Source organism: Phalaenopsis equestris, unplaced genomic scaffold, assembly GCF_001263595.1.
Source record: "Phalaenopsis equestris unplaced genomic scaffold, ASM126359v1 Scaffold000905, whole genome shotgun sequence".
In the NCBI taxonomy this organism is placed as follows: Eukaryota; Viridiplantae; Streptophyta; class Magnoliopsida; order Asparagales; family Orchidaceae; genus Phalaenopsis; species Phalaenopsis equestris.
Window position 1 is genome coordinate 142,831 of NW_018165344.1, and position 21,417 is coordinate 164,247.

The 21,417-nt window shown below is 34.4% G+C and overlaps 1 protein-coding gene and 1 pseudogene across 3 annotated transcripts in view; both read right to left on the reverse strand.

Moving 5' to 3' along the window:
- The window catches only part of LOC110032278 (tubulin gamma-2 chain), an 85,576-nt gene that overhangs the window by 43,572 nt on the left and 20,587 nt on the right, over positions 1–21,417 (reverse strand). For all 3 annotated transcript variants that reach the window (XM_020735853.1, XM_020735852.1, XM_020735850.1), the window contains exon 4: positions 8,439–8,839. In XM_020735853.1, coding sequence (XP_020591512.1) covers positions 8,439–8,839 — 401 coding nt within the window. The remainder of the gene's footprint in view (positions 1–8,438; positions 8,840–21,417) is intronic.
- LOC110032279 lies at positions 2,870–3,680 on the reverse strand (annotated as a pseudogene).

Consider the following 21,417-nt stretch of genomic DNA (forward strand, 5'->3'; position numbering starts at 1 on the left):
ATATATATATATATATATAAATTTAACTATTTGACAATGTCTTAAACGTTAATTTTCTGATTTTTTTATTGGTTATCATTTATTATATTGAATTGAATGGGGGGAAAGAAATATGACTAAGGATGAAGAAGAAAACGAAGAATGGGAGACTAAAGGCTCAACTGAAGAAGTAAGGGAGAAAGTTATACCTTATATCATTATCACATTACATGCTAATAATTTCAATAAAAACCCCCTAAGCGATGAAAGCGCTGAGAGATTTAGATTCTTTTCATTATCTTATTTAGATCTATGGATATTACTATGTTGAGCAAAAGGAATGAGAAAAATTTTTTATGTTAAATTTATCTTACATCTCACTTTGATATATTGTGCTGCTTTCAATTTATGTTTTATATTAGTTTGGTCAGTTAATCTTTGTATTATATTTTTGTTTTGTGCAAGTTGTTACAATTTCATAGGAAAGCAATTTATCACTTTTTACCATATTAGGATGTTAATATGTCTTCCTTCCATATATTTAAAAAGTTATGATGCTAGCATGTATGTTTGTATCAATGCATATGTATGTGTATGTGTACATACGCATACATATATATGTATGTATGTGTATCTATGTACAAGCAAGCGCAAGTGAGAGAGTTGGAGAAAGTTCAAGAAGAAGGGGTGCTTGAGAGAGAGTGCGGGAGATATATATATATATATATACCCACACACACACACATATATATATGTATGTGTGTGTGTAGGTGTGTGTGTGTTACACACACACACACACACACAGAACTGAGCTCAGCTCAGCTGAAGCCCTCCTTTTGTTCACTACGTGTAGTCATCAGTTTGAATACCCTGCTTCAAACGAAAAAAATTATTTGTGTCGCAAGCCATGGCCAGTTGGTTGGCGGGGTTCACTGTAAGTCCCCTCAGGTCAAGGGTTCAATCCTCAGTGGCGTTGGGTTCTTGAATATTTAGACACATGGCGCGGGCTCTCATCATGGGGCTGTCATCATGGGAAATAGGATTTTGGGCATCTATCAAATACCGATTTCTTTTAAATACACACACACACATACACATACATATATATGTATGTGTATATGTATGTATATATCTATGTGTATCTGTATGTATGTGCATTTTCCCCAGTCATCTGTTCTCTCGCACCCTGTCGTGATCTAGTGGTTGCTCTCTCGTGCTCCCACAGGCTTTGCTAATGGTTGTTCTTCCTCCTTTCGTGTGTTACTGTGTCGACACCAAACATTTGGGAAAATACTGCACTACTTTGCTTTGTTTTCTCTTATCTTCGATTCTATACTATTCCAATTTTTACTTTAAAGCTTTTGGGTATACATGTAACTATTTTTTTGGAGATTTTTGGTTGAGTTGTATACCGGGGAAGGATCCTTATAGTTTCTGGGTTTCTCCATTCCCACTCTTTTGTTCCTCTTCTCTTCATTTTATAACATTGCCTACGGGATTTCCTATATATATATATATATATATATTTTTTTTTTTTTTTTTGAAAAACCCCAAGGGCTAATATATTAAAGAGAAAAGATACATATAGGTTGTATGGGTGGGCCTAAAAATAGGCACCCAACCCATACGGTACACAACACAAAAAAATTAGAAAGGGTTACGTATAAAAATAAAAAAAGCCCAAAACCACCAGGGCGCTGAAAAATTGAGGGTCATCCCAATCTAGTCCTGCCTCTGGCTCTAGTTCTCGGAATGAATCCAACTAACATATTGGTAATATGCGCACCATTACCCGTAGTAACCAAAGTATCATCCATAAGACTCATGAGTTCAAGTTGATCTCCATTCTTCTTCTTCCTCCTGGAAGTGTAAATCTGCCATTCCTCATCTGAAGACTTAGTTTGATGATATATATATATATTTTATTTTATTTTATTTTTTTTGGCTAGAAAAACCCTAGATAAATCTAGCTTTGAGACATTATAATTGCATAAAGTTTCAAAAAAGCCATACATGAATATCATAATCTGCATGAAGATCGGGGCGTTCTCAACTTATATGAATAACCTAACGAGAGAGGCTAATAGATGACTGCGAAAACACAAAATTGATTGATAGTTAGAAATTTGACTCCATATTTAATAGAAAGATAAAACAAAGAGAGGATATTATGATATTGTTAAGATTGATTTGTTTTAGAAATGTATAAAGAATTTCCTTCCATTAAAATGAGTGAAAAATGCTTTTGCAAAATTTTTACCATTTACATAAATATACAACAACAAAAATAACAACAAGCCTTTATCCCACTAAGTGGGGTCAGCTACCTGAATCATTTTTCTCCATATTTTATTCTAATAAATTAAGATCTTTTTTATACAGCGTGCTCAAGTTTGTTAGGTTTACGTCTACCTTTCTTAGCACAAGTCAAATCTAAAACATTTGCTCTCGTAACGAGTTCATCAAATGGTCCACGTTTAATGTGACTGAATCATCTATAAGACGGCTCACTCTAATCTTGCCTACCATTGGAGCTACTCCAACCCTTTCACGAATATGTTCGTTTCTCATTTTGTTTCTTAGTGTAAAACCACTAATCCGCCTGAGCATTCTATCTCAGTAACACTTAATTTTATGCTTCTCTTTTCTAGACCATATTCCACTTCATAAAGCAGTGCGGGTTTCACCACCATCTTATAAATTTTTTCTTTAAATTTAAGCGGCACTTTTCTATCAAATAATAGGGCCCATGCATTCCTCCACTCCAACCATCTACTAATAACATTCCCCATCTATATCACCATCAATTTGTAGAATAGACCCGAGATATCTAAAATGTTCACTCTTTTTAATAACTTAAGAAATAATCAATTCATATTAATTACTTTGGTATAAGAAAGATAATATTGTGCGAAAAGCAAAACTATAGATAACGAAGTTACCCTAAGTCCCTTAATCCATCGTCCGCTTCAGCTCTACTTATACTCAAACGTCGGGATAGGCGTACTTGGCGAATCAAAACTCTCCAACACTTCAGATTTTGCCCCAATTCCTCTATTCTTTGCTTCATGTTGTCCTGCTTCTTTCCACCGCCAAATAAACCACCAAACCAAGAAGAGGAAGATGAAGAAGAAACACCGGCATCATTTGCAGTCACAGCAGGTGGCATAGTTGACGGCCCAACCCCCGGTGGTAGGAAACCAGGCGGAACTCCGGGTCCTCCACCAGCAACCATCATTGCCGCGAGATTGGGATCATCCATAGGAGGAAGGTTCTACGACGTGCTGAGAACTCTGTTGAGCATGATACCTGCACCCTCAATGAGCGCAAGAAGGATCCCACCGAAAATCGCTGCTCTTCCTGCGGAGGCGAGACCCTGACGCATAGATAGAAAGCCAGCAGTAGCAGCTCCAGCGATTATAGAGTTCCACGGATCCTCTTTCTGGCGGACATAAACCATGGTGCAATCAAAGGCTGAGAACAGGCCTCCCCAGACAGCAAAGCTTTCGCTGACTCGGGGAGCGTTCATGCGGACGGCCTGCATGCCTCCGGCAAGGGGCTCGTCGTTGGGGAAGTTGTAGATGCCTTTTATGAATTGGAAGGCGGAGCCGGCCGCCGACGGCACCCATACCAAAGGCGTCACCGATGTCGTCAAGGATTCGGTCAGGACACGGCTCACATGAGGTCTCTGGTGTCCCCATGGCTCAAAGGAGTATATATATATATATATATATATGTCAAATATATCCCCTCTTCGTCTCCACTCTGCTAGGGTTTTGGCGTTTTCTTCAATATCTCTCTCGCGTCTCTGCTTAACCTTCCTCGTCGTCTGCCGCTTTGTCCGTTTCTGCAATTTTGGCAGCTGCGTCGCTCTGTTTGTCACGTCACTTCCGCTTTCTGCTTCGCGTCTCCTTCGTCGTTTTCCACTCTGCTCGAGCTGTTTTCGCGGGGTCCTCTGTCCGCTTCTGCGCTGCTTCTGCGATTTGGGCAAGTTGTGTCCTGTTCGCTGCAGCCTACAGGGCGTCTTTTTGCTTGAACTAAATTTGCAGGGTTTCCGGGATGGCTTCGAACAGATCGTATGCTGCTGGTCTTGCTGGTGTCCACGCCTCAGGTACACTTAAATCGTGCACTTTCCCTTTTTCGTTTGAGTGAGAGGAGAATATTAAGAAACCTGGTAGGAAGAATGAGAAATTTGTCATCTTTTTTACAGAAGCTGAAGGTATTCAACTTGCTTCCTCTTGTCGACTGAATTTGGTTGAAAAATTTTTATATGGTCATCCCAAAATGAAACTGATTCGTAAGAAATTTGAGCTTATGCACATGGTTGGGGAGTGAAAAATTGGACTGTTATATGGAAGACACATTCTCATACAAATTAATAATAAAGAGGATTACAAGTGTTTATTTGATAGAAGGATAATCTGGATTGATAACAAAGCAATGAAAATTCTGAAATGGTCTGTGGATTTTGACCCTCAAACGGAACCTCCAATCATTCTGGTTTGGATTCGCCTCCCTGGTCTGAAATTTCATTATTTTACTCAAAAACTTTTGTACACTACTACCTCAGCTTATAGTAATCCACTCAAAACGAACATTCCTATTTTTAATATTTCCCGTCCATCAGAAGCTAGAATACTTGTTGAAAGAGACATCACTTCATCTGCTTCTGAGAAAATTTGATTGGGCACACAACATCATGAGTATTGACAAAAGACAAAAGATAGTGATTAAGTGATTAAGCATTTTCCTTCATATTGTTCAAACTGTCGTACGTTCGGCCACTCCAGTTCTCAATGCCACCATCTACATCTACACCTCAGACTAAAAAAAAGCACAGTGCTCCGCCAGAGACAGTGATTTCATCTCCTCCTGATCAGCTGATCAGCATCTCCTCCTGATCAGCTCCAAGTTATTGACAATATTGATCATCAAAAGAATGCCCCGAAGACGTCACTATTCTCGCAGGCAATATTACAATCATTCAGTCGTCCCACTTACCCAAGAATCTATCACCGTTATTACAGGTGGCAACATTTCTAATGTTTCACTATTGTCTCATCAGGTCGAGCAAGCTATAACTGACACTCAGGCTCATGGGGATCATGTTGTGCAACAGCCTACACTTGTCCAACCAACTTTGGAACAATCTATTGATCCAATGAGTCAATCATCGGATGAGGAATGACAGGTCTGCACATCGATGAGGAAGAAGAAAAATGGAGACCTACTTAAGCTCAGGAATTTGATGGATGATACTTTGGTTACTTCGGGCAATGGCACTCACCTTACTAATTTGTTAGCAGGCTCAATTCTGAGAACTAGAGGCAGAGGGAGGACTAAAGTGGGGCGTCCCTAACACTTTTGCGCTCTTTGGTGGCTTTTTGACTTTTTATCTTTATGTATGTTTGCTTTATTTGGGTTTGTGTGTGTTGTATTGTGTGAATTGAGTTTTCTTTTAAGTTCTCTCATACAACATTTCTTTATCTTTTTCATTTTAATAAATTAGCCCTTAGCATTTTTCTATATATATATGTTGTCTGCCATGGCGTCTTTCAAGAAGGATGCCGCCCACTATCCCATTTCTTTCGACGCTCTAACCATTCTCCGCCTCTGCCGCTAGCAAGCTAACGTGTCAGCAGAGGATCGTTTCGTTTTCCGCGATCATCGACAACGACGCAAGCATTCTGCAATTTCGTTCGCGCCAACTTCTGCGTCGAGCGTCGACCTCGTCGAGCTGCAAGTTCCGCGGCTTCTGCATCGGCGTCCAGCTCCGCGGCTCGTCGTTCTGCATCGGTTTTCGAAGCTTCTTCTATTCATGTCTGCTCCAGTGCTTCTCCGACCCGATCTTCTGCTTTGTTTCTACGCCTTTCCCTCCAGCCCAACGCAAGTTTCTCGCTACAGATGACAGCTGGTTGTTATGATGGCACTTCCTTCTTCTTTTGCTGAACTGGCAAAGGCTTCATTTGCCCGCGTGGTGGGAAACCCTCAGATGGAGTCCGCGGTGGTATTCCCCTCAAACTATAAGGAATGTCGCGATGGCACAGATGATTGTCCTTTCGTTAAGAAGGGAAGTAGGAAAGGTGGGAAAGTAGCAATTTTTTTCTCTGACTCAGAAATTTCTACCTTGACAGAAAAATTCAAGTTTGTTCTCATTGGAAAATTTCAGTGGGGACACCCACCTATGGAGGTTATCAGAAAGAGCGTAGATGATCTTAAGCAAGTAGGCAAGTGGAATGTGGGACTTATGGATGGGACATGTGTTGATCCAACTAACAATGGCTGAAGACTTCACCAGAATTTTCTCCAAGAAATATCTTAATATCGCAAGAAAAGCTATGAAGTTACTCAAGTGATCTCCTGTTTTCGACCCAAATCATGAAACTCTCACTGTACCGGAATGGTTTAGTTTGTCTGGTCTCAAGCTGCATTTTCTTCACCATTAGTTTCTCTACCCTATTGGGGTCATCCTAGGGGATCTTTTGAAGCTAGATTTGCTTACTTTCAACCTAATCAGACTCTCGGTGGCCAGAATACTTGTAGAAAGTGATATTACTATACCGGATGTTACTGAAGTCTGGCTGGGCACAACCCACAATGGATATTGGCAACAAATCGTCTTGGAACACAGACCCTCATATTGTACCGACTGTAAGATGTTTGGTCATATACTTGATAAATGCTACAAGCTACATCCTAATTTGAAAACTAAGGTTCGAGTGAATAAGGATGAGTCTAACCCCACTGCTCTTGAAATTTTAGTTCCACCTAGGGAGGATACTACTGGGAGAATACTACTAGACAGGTGGTGTTTGTTGCCCCTGAGGACCCCCCTCATGACACTGTTGTTACTATTACTGCAAGAGATGTGATGTTGGCACCTTCAAACCCCATAGAAAACAATACTGATTGACTATTACCTACAAAAGAAAGTGTTCAAACTGACAATCAGGAGAACCTCGCAGCTCCACTTCTTCAGGAAGTATCCGGTGTAGAGGCAACTCATACTACACATATGCTAGAACTTATTTTGGGTACTAAGGTTGATATTCCTTCTGCTTCAGCTCTACCACCCCATCAGACTGATTCTTCGGAAGAGGAATGGCAGGTCTATTCCAGGAGGAAGAAGAAGAATGGAGGCAGACTCTAGCTCGGGATCATATTGAATGTGTGTGTGTGTGTGTGTGTGTGTGTGTTCCCTTTATTTTCACTATGTATTTTTCAAATTATGAGAATTACTCCCACCTCGAAGCTTAACGCTTTATCTGACGAATGAAAAATGTCTCAATACCCAATTGGGAAATTTTAAAAATTGAAGGGATGATAATAGAGTCTATTTAAAAAATTCATAAATAATAAAATAAGGTGGTTTGAATATGTTCAATAAATAGTTGAAAATGCAGTAGAGTAAACTAAGTTGAAGGATTAACAAGAAAAAGAGGTAATGAACAATAAAATGGATAGAAGTTAAGCAAAATGATTTATACATAATAGGTTTAACACTTCATGCATTAGTCAACAGAAACGACCAAAAAATGGGGATTTATATTATAGACCCCGAAAATGTTGGTATAAACCAAATAATGATGGTATGATCACGGAAATAATAATGACAAATTTATAAGATACTTATCATAGAACGAACTATTTATTATAAAGAGATCTCTTTACCTATTATATGCTTCTCTTTCTATTTCCCATTTCTTTCCCCCACTCACTAAATCCATAACTTTGGGCTTTAATTCGACTATCTAAATCCCAAAATCTATTACTAGATTTCTCAGTTTCCTAAAACCAACCCAAATTTAATAAACATGGCCAAATATGGGAGTTTCAAAACCCTTTTACCTTGCTTGAGCAACTTTGAGCATTAAAGCATTCTTGATCCATGAAACTCTACCAAGCAGATAACTGAATTTTAGCGTTATATAATCCTACTAAAGAACAAGTTGCTACCAGAAATTATCTTTAACTGTATCCAAATTATATTTTGTAATAGATTTAAAATAATTAAATCCATCACACCTAATCATCAACTCATCTTCCAAAAAATAAGTTTGGCTGCTAATTTAGATTTGATAATTTAACTACTAAAATTATATATTTATGTTCAGTATTATTCGAATGACCTCAACTTTCTTTCCTTCAAAATAAAATATCCATGAAAGAGTGGACAATCAGCAATAGACAGCAGGGTTTCTTCAAAACACATTCTCATTCTTTTGAACCATAGACATAGCAAATTCTATATATTGTGGACCGAACATCCTCAAAATAAGATACGCCCTTTAGTGTAGACAAGCTGCATAGTCCCAAAAAAAAGAAGATAATAAAACAAAATAAAATCCTTCTTTCTGATATTAAAATGACTATCACAATCTAAATATTGCCAATAACAATGCCAACTTCATCAGACAATGCTGGTCAGGAGCATGAGATGTATATAGAAAATTTCAAACCTGGCGTTCAACAGTTAGTGGTGTGTAGCCTGTCATGAGAAAATGACATCTTGGAGTAGGAATTAAAGATGCAAGAAGGCCGACCAAATCATTATTCATGTATCCCGGATAACGCAGTGTAGTTGTACTAGCAGACATAACCGTGGAAACCAATGAATTTGTCTCTTTAAATGTTGGATTGGCTAAATGAAGACGCTCAACAGCAATCCTATTCAACGCAGTATTGTCAAGAACAACAACACAATCAGCATTCAATGTCAGCCGCTTTAGCGTCAGAAGTGAATTGTATGGTTGCACTACAACGTCACTAGTCTCCATTTGGTTGGGAAATACACTGTAAGTCTGAACAAGTTTCTTGCTGTATCTATCATTCAAAGTCTCCAACAGATATGAGCCCATGCCTGTACGTTCCATTCCTCAAGTAAGCAATGCATGACAAAATATTGAGGACAAAATAATAAACATGAAATATTCCAAAGAGGATAGTAACAGCAGGATACGCCACAACATAAAAGAATATTAAAATATAATAGCAAAAAAAAGAAGCATCAATAGAGTTCGTATAGGGTTCCCGCCTCCAACCATCCAACCATATATAAAAAAAACAACTCAAGCCCAGCCTCCTAAGGCCACTAAAGCATCAGACCTGGACAAGGCTGCACAGGATTGATTCTTCTTCTCAGCCTTCATAGTTTTCAATTGCAATATTCTGTAGATTATTAGAACTGAAGCTTCCATTAATAAGGAAAATGAACAGTGAGATTACAAAAGTTTAACAAATACAAGACAAGCCACCAATATGATTATTGTTTGCAGTATAATCACCATCATCAGGTTAACCTTATCCTCTCACTCCCCATTCTTTTTTGTTTAGTGTTGCAATAGGTATTAAGCCTAGTTTGTGTAAAACAATTTGCATATTTATTCATGTTACATTTGGTAAAAACAAAAAGCCTTTATCCCACTAAGTGGGATCGGCTACATGAATCATTTTTTTCCATTGCATCCTATTGAGTGTCATACTTTTATTTAATTCTAACAGATTAAGATGATTTTGTATGCAATATGCCCAAGTTTTCAGGTCTACTTCTGCCTTTCTTAGCATAAGTGGAATCTAAAACATCTACTCTCCTCACAGAATCATCAGATGATCGACGTTTATTGTGACCAAAGCATCTAAAATGACTCCCCCTAATCTTTTCCACCATTGGAGCTACACCAACCCTATCATGGATATATTCATTTCACTTTCCCTATCATGTTACATTTGTTCCACCAATTAATTGAAATCTAGTTAAGTAAAATGAAGGTAAATTTCTAAATATCAAGGCATCTATTGCAGTAAGGGTTGGAATTTCACCAGAAACTCCAAAGTTATGTATATTCATATGAAAGCACATACAGGATGGTTAACTGACCTCCTATTAAGTTACACCAATGAAATAAAATTGTTAAACCATTAGGCCAACGTGGATAATATTTTTACGGGTGACGATGAAAGCTAAGTGTAATATAGAATAAAGTGTTGTGCCATAAGATCCACCTCTTGAACTTTGGATGAGACAAAGTGCTACTTGGTGGGAGCCACCTCTTGAATCTACTAGAGCAATCTCTAGAATCCTATCTACTTAATGGATGATTATTGGTTACGAACACTAAGAAGGATGTCAGTTATTTCAATGGAAGTTTGAGAAACCAATTAAATAGAAAGAGACATAACTGTTAAATATTGAGATGTCATTTAATGTAACGGTAGCAATTCCAAAATTAAGTGTTCAGGTATGAAAACACGCTTGCTATTGGGCAAACTCCCAGGAAGTTGCACCAATGATAAAAAAACTAAGAGGCTTTTATGCCAAAGCGAATAATATCCTTACGAGTGAGAGTTTGGATTGTTGCGCATTGCTTAAAAAATATTTGAAATTAATTTTGTATGTCTGCTTAATGATATATATTCTACAATTCATTTTACATGTCAAAAAATCCAACATGTTTTCTGGTTTAACTCATGACTCATATGCTTAATTTATTAAGGCCCGAGATCAAGTTCATAATGGCTAGTGGAACACAATTATTCAACAAATGTGAATAATAATATTTGGTTTATTCACCCATCAAGCTATAATCAATGTGCTCCGAGTTTCAGCACATTCTATTACATCACAAGTTTAAGGCCTCAATCAATAAATGAGAAAACAAAACACTCAACTTGTTTCACCCCTCTTTAAGGAGAGAAATATTTACATACGGAGAACGCACACAGCTCTTCGTGCGTAATCCCCTCCCAATAACTTCTCAATAACCTCTGTGAAGGTTATTGGGGGACTATTGCGAGTTATTTCTGCGTTATTTGGAGTCAATACTCTAACACTAGAGAAAATGTGAAAGTATAACCGCGAAATGTGAAAGTGTAACCGTGAAGGGCATTGACTCCAAAAAACGCCGAAATAACTCAGCAATAACCCCCCAATAACCTTCACAGAAGTTATTGAGGAAGTATTGGGAGTGGATTACGCGCGGAGAGTTGCGTGCGTTCTCCGTACGTAAATATTTCTCCTTTAAGGCATCTCCCTTTCTAAAATTATCCCAAATAACCAAATCATTTCTTTTTTCATTTTATTCTAAGCCCTCCTAGCCTCCACATCCCATACCATCCTCCATTTGCTCCTCCATATACCTTGGAACTTACCAAAGCTAAAGCAATGCTCATCCAACTCTCTTCTCAGCAAGTGCAATTGAGATCGCATTTTGACGGAGCGATGTAGGTGAAGGTGGGACCATTTTGAAGGAAGCATTAAAGGGAGTTCATTATATTGTTGTAAGCCTAAAAATTATGTTATAGTCGAAATACAAGATAAAATTCACATCCCATGCACAAAATATGGATTTTGTTACACTCACTTATAACTTCCTAATCATCCCTCACAACACCAAAAATTTAAAACTATATTAAGGTGAACCTATGAATTGCAGCACCTAAATGCACAAAACTATTTTTTTGGGTCAGCCATTCGAGTACCTGAAATATCACTCTTGGGTTATAATATTATGATAGAATACATCATGAAACTTTTTATAGCCCAAGTAAATCTTTCTAGTGAGTAGAAAATGTATAATGTATAATCTTCAATATGACTAATTAGGCAAACCAAAGCAGATATGAGGTATGAGGGAATGAACTCTTAATGAGTGATTTTTCTGGGCATCAACACGGAACGAGTGAATCAGAATGGACATTACCTTCAATTCTACACCCACTTGAATGGGGCAATTTCAATGAGAGGAAATGTCCACTAAGATGCGAGATGCTATAAAAAAAAACAAGCACAAATTGCTAATTGTCATTTTGATAGATGAAAATTTTGGAAAAATCAAAGCTCAAGTGTACATTGAATCTTAACAAAGTTTTGCATGAAATAACAAACTCTTATGAGCTTGATTTCTGTATAAAATCTAATATCCATTGAGTCATCTTTCAAAGCTAGTCGAAAAACTCAAAAATACCTCATAATGTTCATGCCATCTTGTCTAATAGTCATTTAAACGGCCATATAAAAAATCATGGACAGCTGACAGGCATATTTAAATTAAAAAACTCTACTATAGAATAACATGCTATAGGATATTTCTGATAAATCAAGATCGGAACAAAAAGGAGAGACATGAATGACTGCTCAGAAAGTTTGCTAATTACAACTTAGAGGTGCAAGAATGATCTAATCCATTCATCCAAGTAAATAGCTCTAAATTGTTTAGAAATTGCAAGAACGGTGCATTTAAATTAACTTAAACTCATATACAGTAATACTTTTTTATTGAGCCAGTTTGTCTGAAACATTATCAATAAACTAGCGTGAAAGTAACAAGGAAAAAAAAGCAGAAGGTAAAATGAATAGAAATGCAAAATAGTTCACGCAAAATGGACCGTACATCATAAGAATGAATGAAGAATGAGAATTCATAAAGCCAACCTTAACTAGTTAGGGTAAAACTAATGATGATGATGTTGGTAGTTATGTTGACTATCATACCCGTAAAAAATTGACCGCTTTAATCATCCATGTAACTCAACAATCAATCTTCTAAAGTTATTTCTTCATGAATGCAAAAAGAATAAAACATGTTGAAAATTAATATTACTTTTGGTTTTGAAGAATAGTAATCAAGGTTGTGAAAATCAGTGTGGACATTAAATTGAATAAAGATATGGCTCAAGGTCCAACGAGGGAGTTGAATCAGGGGTTGAATGGGATGGTGAAATAAATATTAAAGTTATTTTAACATGATTTAAACAATGTAATATTGATATTTTCACCAGTTTAATATATAATATTCTAATTCAGGACACTTCACACTTAAATCTTTCAAATATGGTTATAAATTTAATTTATGGACATGCTATTCTAATTAATTTTTTTAACTTTAAATCTATAGATTTCAAAGCCACACACACAAATACATAATTATATGAAAAGCTTTTAAGTTTTCATGTACTAAGATTTACTTTATAATGTTGTACAAAAACATTAAAAATATTAATTTAAATATTAAGTTTTATATAAAAGTTGGAAAATTAATGCCCTAATTAGAACAATATCTAAAATCAAAAAAGTGCAAATCTTAATTATGGTTTAAGTATTTAAATTAAAGATTAAATTAAATATTGTGATCAAATAATAATAATAATTATTAAGAATATATATTTACATAAAATAATTTTCAAAAAAATAATTCTACATAAGATAATTTATATAATATTTATTGATATAAGTATCACATTAAGACATGCAACTTTCGAAAAATAAGTGGCAAGCTAGTCTTATGTGAAAATGCAATATCATATTTCTCTTTTATAGTAACTATATTTAATTTTCTAAAATTTTAAAGATAATGATTAGGGTTGTAAACGAGTCGAGCTTGAGCGAGTTCAGGTTTGGCTCGTGTTCAATTCGTTTGAAACTATTCGTGTTCGAAATCGGCTCGTAAACAGTGTGTTCGTGTTTGGATCGATTTAAATATTCGTGTTCGTGTTCAGCTCGTGTTCGGCTCGAAATTGGCTCATTAAAATTAAATTAAAAAAATAGATGTTAAAAGTTGGATTTGAACCTGGACTAAATGTATGCAAAAGAAGACATTAACCATATTATATATATATATATATACATATATTGAGCTAAAACAAGCCGAACACGAGCAAACAAAGAGTTGTTCGTGTTCGGCTCATTTATAATTCGAACTTTAAAAACTTGTTCGTGTTCGGCTCGTTCGTTAAGTAAACGAGCCGAACACGAGCTGTTCACGAACAACGAGCATTTTTGACATCCCTATACTCTGATGTATATTTAACACTATAAGTACATAATTAAAAATATTTAAAATATTTTTCTAATTCCAAACATAAAAGATTCTTTATATCGCTAAGAATAAGAATTAGAAATAATTTCATTTAAATTACTAAAAAAATTAATCTTGTATTGCCCTGCAAAATTATAAATAATATGATAGTTTAAAATAAATCCATGTGTATTAAAAGATGGAATTCACTGTCTTATGATATTAGTAGGATATTAGTAGGAGATGCTCGTAAATGCAAGTACTCTCAATTTAATAATCAGATATATTTGAAAAGAAGTTATTGATACGAATGCATCTTTATTAGCACAAAAATAGTGGTACTACCATGATAAGTAATAACATAAGAGAAATCATCATTTCCAATGATAAAGAAAGCACTTAAATGAATGTTTCTTTGTTCCACCGGTGATCAAATTACAAATGCATTCATAGTTAATGTTCATGAGAAAGCAATAGAGTTGTGCTTTACAAACAATGGCATGCATGCATATTGACTTTTAAAATTTAAAATTACTATAATTTAAAAATGTAAATAATTGTGAGTTATTATTTAACTCACTCCAATAGTTGATAATTATTTTCAGTAGAGTCTAATTAGATTAAGTGAGTGAAAAAAAGTTTGTCTGATTTTAATAGAAGATTAACAATGAGAGATGAGTATTGTCAATAAATATGTGTATCCCTTTATACTTTATAAAGTTATGTATAAAAAAAACAGTATATCGTATGATTTGAATATAAATAAAATTTTATAATTTAATTAGCTCTTTTGAAACGATGACTTTATGTTTGAAAAAAAAATCATTGTTTTAGAAAGACCTGTGATGTATTGAAAGGCTATATTTGCCTTATCATTTGTTCCCATTTTGACATTTCATGCATTCAAGTCGAATTGAGATGACAGCAGTATTAGAGCCAACGTTTAGAAAATATATAATAAAAAAAAGAGAGTCGGTATGATGATCAATAACTTATCATTGGGGATACAATAACTTGATAGATGTAAAAATTTTGAAAACCTTCGAATAAATCATAGTGATTTGGTACCTAAGTGCTTTGGACGTTAACCAAAATAAATATGAACAAAAACACAACAAAAACTAGGGGAAAAAACGCAGTTATGGGGGCTTAAGTAGTAAAAATAAGTAGCAGTAATACAATTAATCCAAAAAGCTTAATCCCAAGCTAATGAAAGCAGGAGAGTTCACAATAGATAACTATTTAAAAATATTCTAAGATATGAGTGTCATGACCTAGCCCGGAATCTTGGAAAGACAAGGTAAAGAATAGGTTGAACAAACTAGAAAGTAAACGCTTTCAATTTTACATCATAATTTTTTTTCTCAAAACATTCTATACAATTTTTTCAAATATATAATCATCCAAACTCAAAAGAACCACAAAAACACTATTTTTAAATTTATAAATAATTTATAAGATTAACCATTTTTTATAAATATAAATTTGCAAATAAAAAATTAATGCATAAATTTCCCAACAATACGTATCTCCTAATTCTAGTTTTTTGTTGTCAATAATTTCTCTTTTTTTCACTCATATTAATTTAATAGAGATTCTCCTAAAAATAATTATTAATTGATTGAGTTGAATAAAAACTCAGATTGATTACATTTCTCAAACATAGTAATTAAAAAATTATAGCACAATATTCAAGCAGATCATTCTACGTAATTTACAACACGTTGGTTTGTCAAGAATAAGTATAAAGACAGTTGAAATTTAATTAACGGTGGAAGAAATGAATAATCATGCAATAGCTTTGTCAATTGTAATGACTTATTGTATATTTACCTAGAGTTGTAATCAAGCTGAGCCGAGTTGATTATATCATTGTTCGGACTTGGCTTGATATAATTAAAAGTTGTTCATGTTTGAATTGAGCTTGTATCAAGCTTTCATATATTATTCAAGTTTGATTTGTTTATTTTTTTAATGTTTAAACTTGATTTGTTTATGACAAGTGAACGAGTATTTATACAAGCTAATAAACGAGCTAAAAATTCAAAAGAGAATCTAGATTTTTCATATAAAAATTTTAATAAATAATTTTGCAATTCTAATGGAAACACCTAATTTGTCGATTATGAACTCTAAAATCTTTGAACTTTACTATTAGCGACATAATTCTTAGTGATAGGACTACTCTAGTTCAAATTTTGTAAGTGAAAAAACTAAATTGATTCTAAAAGTTATGAGATGATCATTTAATCACACTAATAAAAAAAATAGCAATAAGACAACTCACATTAATGTTGTTGGTAATTGCACTGTAATGGTCATAAAAATTGAATTCATTACATTCAAGATTATGAAAATTCTAAAAGAAAAATCTTTTATGATACTCTCATTTGATATAATATATTACTATTAAATTCAGGACTAAATAAATTCTAATTAAATTTTACTTAAATAAAATATTATATATATAATACGAGTTGTTATCGAGTTTAATATCGAGTATTTAATAAGTTACTTATTAAACGACAAAGAGTTTGTTCGTGAACATAAACGAACAAGTTCAAGTATGTTCATATTCAGTTCGTTTAAGCTTCCAGTTTTTAAAAATTGTTCACGCTTGTTTATTTACTAAATTAAACTAAAATGATCGAGTCAATCAAGTTCAATTCAACTTATTCATCAGGTGTATTGGTTCATTTACAGCCCTAGATATACCCTTCATAGGAAGCACCTATTTTTGTACCAATAAAATGATAGGTAAAAGGTTTATGTGCTAGCACAAAGATCATCAGTTATTACTCCATCCTTCAGCATACACATGTATATATTTTAAATTATCAAATTCTTTATCATTTTTGTAGAACAATATAGGTTAATTTTTTTTCTTGGCAATTTAAATGAGATGATGTCTAATTAATATTCATAACAATATAAAGAATCTGTTGTTCATGGTATTCAAAATTTTACATTAGAAAACTTGCGATATTAAATGCAGATTAAAACATACAACAGCTAAAATAGTTTAAAAATAAATAAATTTAAACATAATTATATAAAATAAAAGCATAATTACCTACCTTATTTGTAAACAAAATAATCATTTGTTCTTTGATATTACTTTTCTTAACATGATACCTATACAAAATAATATAGAATAAATTATACACAATACTTTAATTAATTCCAATAAATCTTTTCTTATAATAAATATGTTAAACTCCCTCTTTTTCTAAATTTCCCCAAACCTCATATATGAATTACCTTATTATTTAATTTTTAATAATCAACTCTAATTTATCACTCAATGCAAAATCATTTCAAATTATATAAGCTTTTTATTTTAGTTCGGCACTTACTCAGCAAGACAAACAAAACAACAATCAGTTTATTATGTGAGTAATGTGCTCTAGGAGGCCAATTTGTGCTATCTGATTACAAAGAAGCTTGTCTTTGTGCTAATCAAAGCCACCTAAATACTACGCTATCCAAGTTGGCATTCATCACCCGTTGAAATCAATTTTAGTGAAGCCAGATCACTCCAGCCAACTCTTGAAATTGTCCGTGAAGCTTAGAGAGTTTCAAATCTCATGCTATCCTAGAACAATGATCAACAAAAAAGGATTAGCTAACTGTGTAGCCAACTGCATGACCGGAGACGTAGAAGTTGAAGTGACCATTGAAGGCGATTTACTCTTAGACATTATATGTAGATGGAGCGTCAAGCTAACAATAGGTTGGAACTGGTATGGTACTCAAAAGCTCAGTGAATATTGTCAAGACAGATGCAACTCATATCAACTTTTCCCGTCATCAACAATCAAGCTAAGTACAGAGTACAAATAGTTAGTCTAAGATATGCTACAAGCTTGGGCGCCAAACATCTCAATTTCAACTCGAACACGCAACTCATAGTCAATCATGTGAACAAACTATATAAAATGGGAGAAGACACACTACACATATATCTCCTAAAGGCCACGTCAGAGATCGATAAGTTTTACTTCAAAATCGAGTAGATATCAAGGACGCATAACTACATTGCCAACTTACCCTCCATAGCAAGCGATTAGAGAAGTCTTCAAAATCAACCGACAATGGGGCTTTCGCGACTAGCACAAAAGAAGAAAATTTATGAATGTCGACCTCGTGATTGAGCGAAGTTGGATCGTCCCATTGATGAATGGAATCATACCACCAGGCATCAACAAACAAAGATTATTTAAAATAAAAGTGGCTGTATACATGCTCATTCAAGACAGCTTATATAGAAAGAGGGCAACTTCATCAAACTTAAGAGGAACGCAAGAAAATGAAGCCGTCGGGATTCTAGAGGAACTTCATCCTGTAGAATACGATGGCCACTCTGGAGGAAGAACTCTTGTAACTTAGATACTGAGGCAAGGATGCTTAAAGTCGACCATTCGAAAAAAAATCCAGAACTCCATCGTGTAGAATACATCGGCCACTCTGGAAGAATGCTTGTAATTTAGATACTGAGGCAAGGATGCTTCAAGTTGACCATTCAAAAAGATGTTGGAAATTTCTTAATTAGGTGTCTAAAATGCCAAAGGTTAGCCCCAATGCAACTACAATAATCACACAAACTGCAACTGAACATAAGTTCATAGAATTTTTGTTATTGTTGCATGAATCTAATCAAGCCATCCCTCTAACTAAAGTGCAAAGAAAGTTTATCATGGTGCTGACAAAATCTTTTACAAAGTAGAAGTAAAGAAAATCGCCAAAATAACTGTTGAAATCATCTAAAATTTCCTATGAACCAATATAATATGTCAACATGGGGTGGTGCCCATATTTTATCACTAACGACCACCCTCAATTCTTTGACAAAACTATTAAGCACACTATGGCAGTTATCACATGGGAAAATAACCCATTCTTGCAATCACATGGCACGAAAGCACCACAACCAGTCGAAGACACGTTGCACAATGAATGGGTAACAGACGCCAACACATAAGAAGAGGGCTAATTTGAAGAATGACAAGAGGCAAAGAAGGATGGCATAAAAGTTGTGCTAAACTTACTAAAAAAAGCTCTAAATCAATCTAAAATGAAATAAAACAAAAATGAAAAATACAACGGCGAAATACTATAATGATAATATCTGGGAGACGAAATTCAAGGCCAATGATTTAGTTATAAAGAAAGTCATCGTAGCAGCTCACCAGGAAACCCGTTTGGCAAACTTGTATCAACCTAGGATTGGCCGTGATTTGTAAAAAGCAAATCAACCTTGAGGCATATCAACTACAAACCTTCTCAGGAAAAGATGTCACCCATACGTGGAGAAGTGAAAATATAAAGATTTTTATTTTTAAAATTTTCAATTGTACCTTTTTTACTTATTGTACAAAGTAAGAAAGAATAATAAAACATATATGCAAAGTTATTTGAGGAAAGTAACCATAGCTTGCTGAAGACTTTTCAAAGTAAACTTGGGGAACTCAAACTAAGTTAACTTGTAGAACCTGTCAACATAAGATGAGTTCAACAGAAGAAACAAACAAAATGGTCTTTTTTAAAATCACTAGGCCTAAGTTAGCAAAACACTAGATCTGAAATGTAAGGTCAACACTAAAAAGACTTCTCCTACTAATAAATTGGTTGACAGAAAAGGAAATCGACTGACTTAGAAATTGAATATCACAAGAGCTCAGCCTAAGGTAAAAGAAAATATAGTGACTACTTCCTCAAAAAGAACTATGGCTCCTTGGTAAAGAAAAGTCTGAGCATAATGAAGCTGGCAAACCTCTCCCAAAAACTTGAGTTATTATACCAAATAAAAATTTAAAAAAAATAAAAATAAAAAAAGATTATCACTCCAAAAGGTATAAACTTCATATGCTTACTTCATAAACCTGGTTAATAAAGAATGAATAACTCCCCAACATGGACACTTAGCTGACCACTAAAACTTGTGGAACTCGCCCTTAATAAATAAGCAAAAGAATATGCAATAACCAATCTTCTCAATCCAAGCCTTCAATTAAAGCAGTGTTAGGAGCGTTAGGAATAGGGCTTTCTCGTTCATGAACATCTCGTGTTCCACTCTCTAAGTAGCTTATATATGATACGCTCATTAAGAAAGCGAGTCAAACATGAACAACTTTTTTTAACTCGATTTATAAACAATTCAAATGCAAACATACATTTGCTCAACCATGTTTTACTCATTTTGGCTCAAATCAACTAAATCATTAAATAAATAAATTTATTATAAACATTTTATCCTGAATTTTTATGTGCATCTAAAAAAATATTTAAATTTATTATTTTTGAATCTTAAGAGCTAAATTCGACTTGAGCATATGCTGAAAATGAATAAAAGAACTTGAATTGCATCGAACATGAACACGTTATTCATGAGTCATTCGAACACAAGCTAATTTTAAACCAATAAAAATGAACAAGTTGAATAAGAGCAAACATTGGGCTTGCTCAAGCTGGGGTTGTTTACACCTCTAGTTAGAAAACAATTTTAGTTATTGCAACCCAACTAATTAAGAAAACAAGCTACAAACTAAAAAATTGAATATCACGAGATCACGAACTAAGGGAAGTCGGAAGAAGATATACTCATTAGTAGCATAATATCTCATAAAACACGTTATGAATAATGTGACGAAAATATTGTATATAAGAATGCTTGTATATGCATATTGATAAAAGAAATCCACTCATTTATGATACTAGTTGGGGACGCCAATATACCCATGCTTGTTAATGACTTTTTTTTCACTTCAGACAATAGTGAAAATTTGGTCCTTGTCTCACAGTGTCGACGGAGGATATGTTGGCCAGAGATTGGTTGAAACCTTTCCACTTCAGGCAATAGTGAACTTGTTACACATTTCGTTGTGCCGACGAGATACAACTTGGCCAGGGGCAAGTTAGTTTATATTTAGATGATGCTCATGTAGATATATTAAAATAAAGCAAGAAAAAAAAAATATAGCATATGATAAGTTTATTAGGCATTCAAATGAAAAGCTAAATCTCATGATCATGCAATCAACCATTATTTTAAAGATTTAACAATTGCTACAGTCATATGTTGATATTCATATGTTCAGCACATTGTAACTTATTTCATAGTTTAAATTAATGATTACCAATGCATAATATTTCTTTTTCCAGAGTTATTCTAATTTAGAATTGTAATTATCTTTCTGAGTTATTTTAATAACTAATTGTGGAATTATGCTCATTATTATTTACTTTAATGTTATTTAGTACTTGCTATATTTTGTGATAGTATAAAAATAGTAATTCTTAATTATAGGTATTTATGTTTATTCTATAATTATAGGAATTACTTAATTGTAGGAAGATTTCTTTCCTTGTTTTATTTCTTGTAAACGCCTATTTATAGGTGAATTATCTATGTATTCAATTGCACATGGTATCAGAGACACAAAAAAAGAGAAGCCTCTCCCACTAGGCTCGATCACGGCCTTTCTCTCCCGCAATCCTCCTTGACCGAGCGCTGCTGTCCGAGCGCTGCTCCTACCAATCGCGCGTTTGCTTTCGCGTCTGCGTCCGTCCGCTCCCGCGCGCATCTCCCGCACCGCTTCGTCCGCGATCATCTCCAGACCCAGACGATCTCCTGACGATCGCCCAT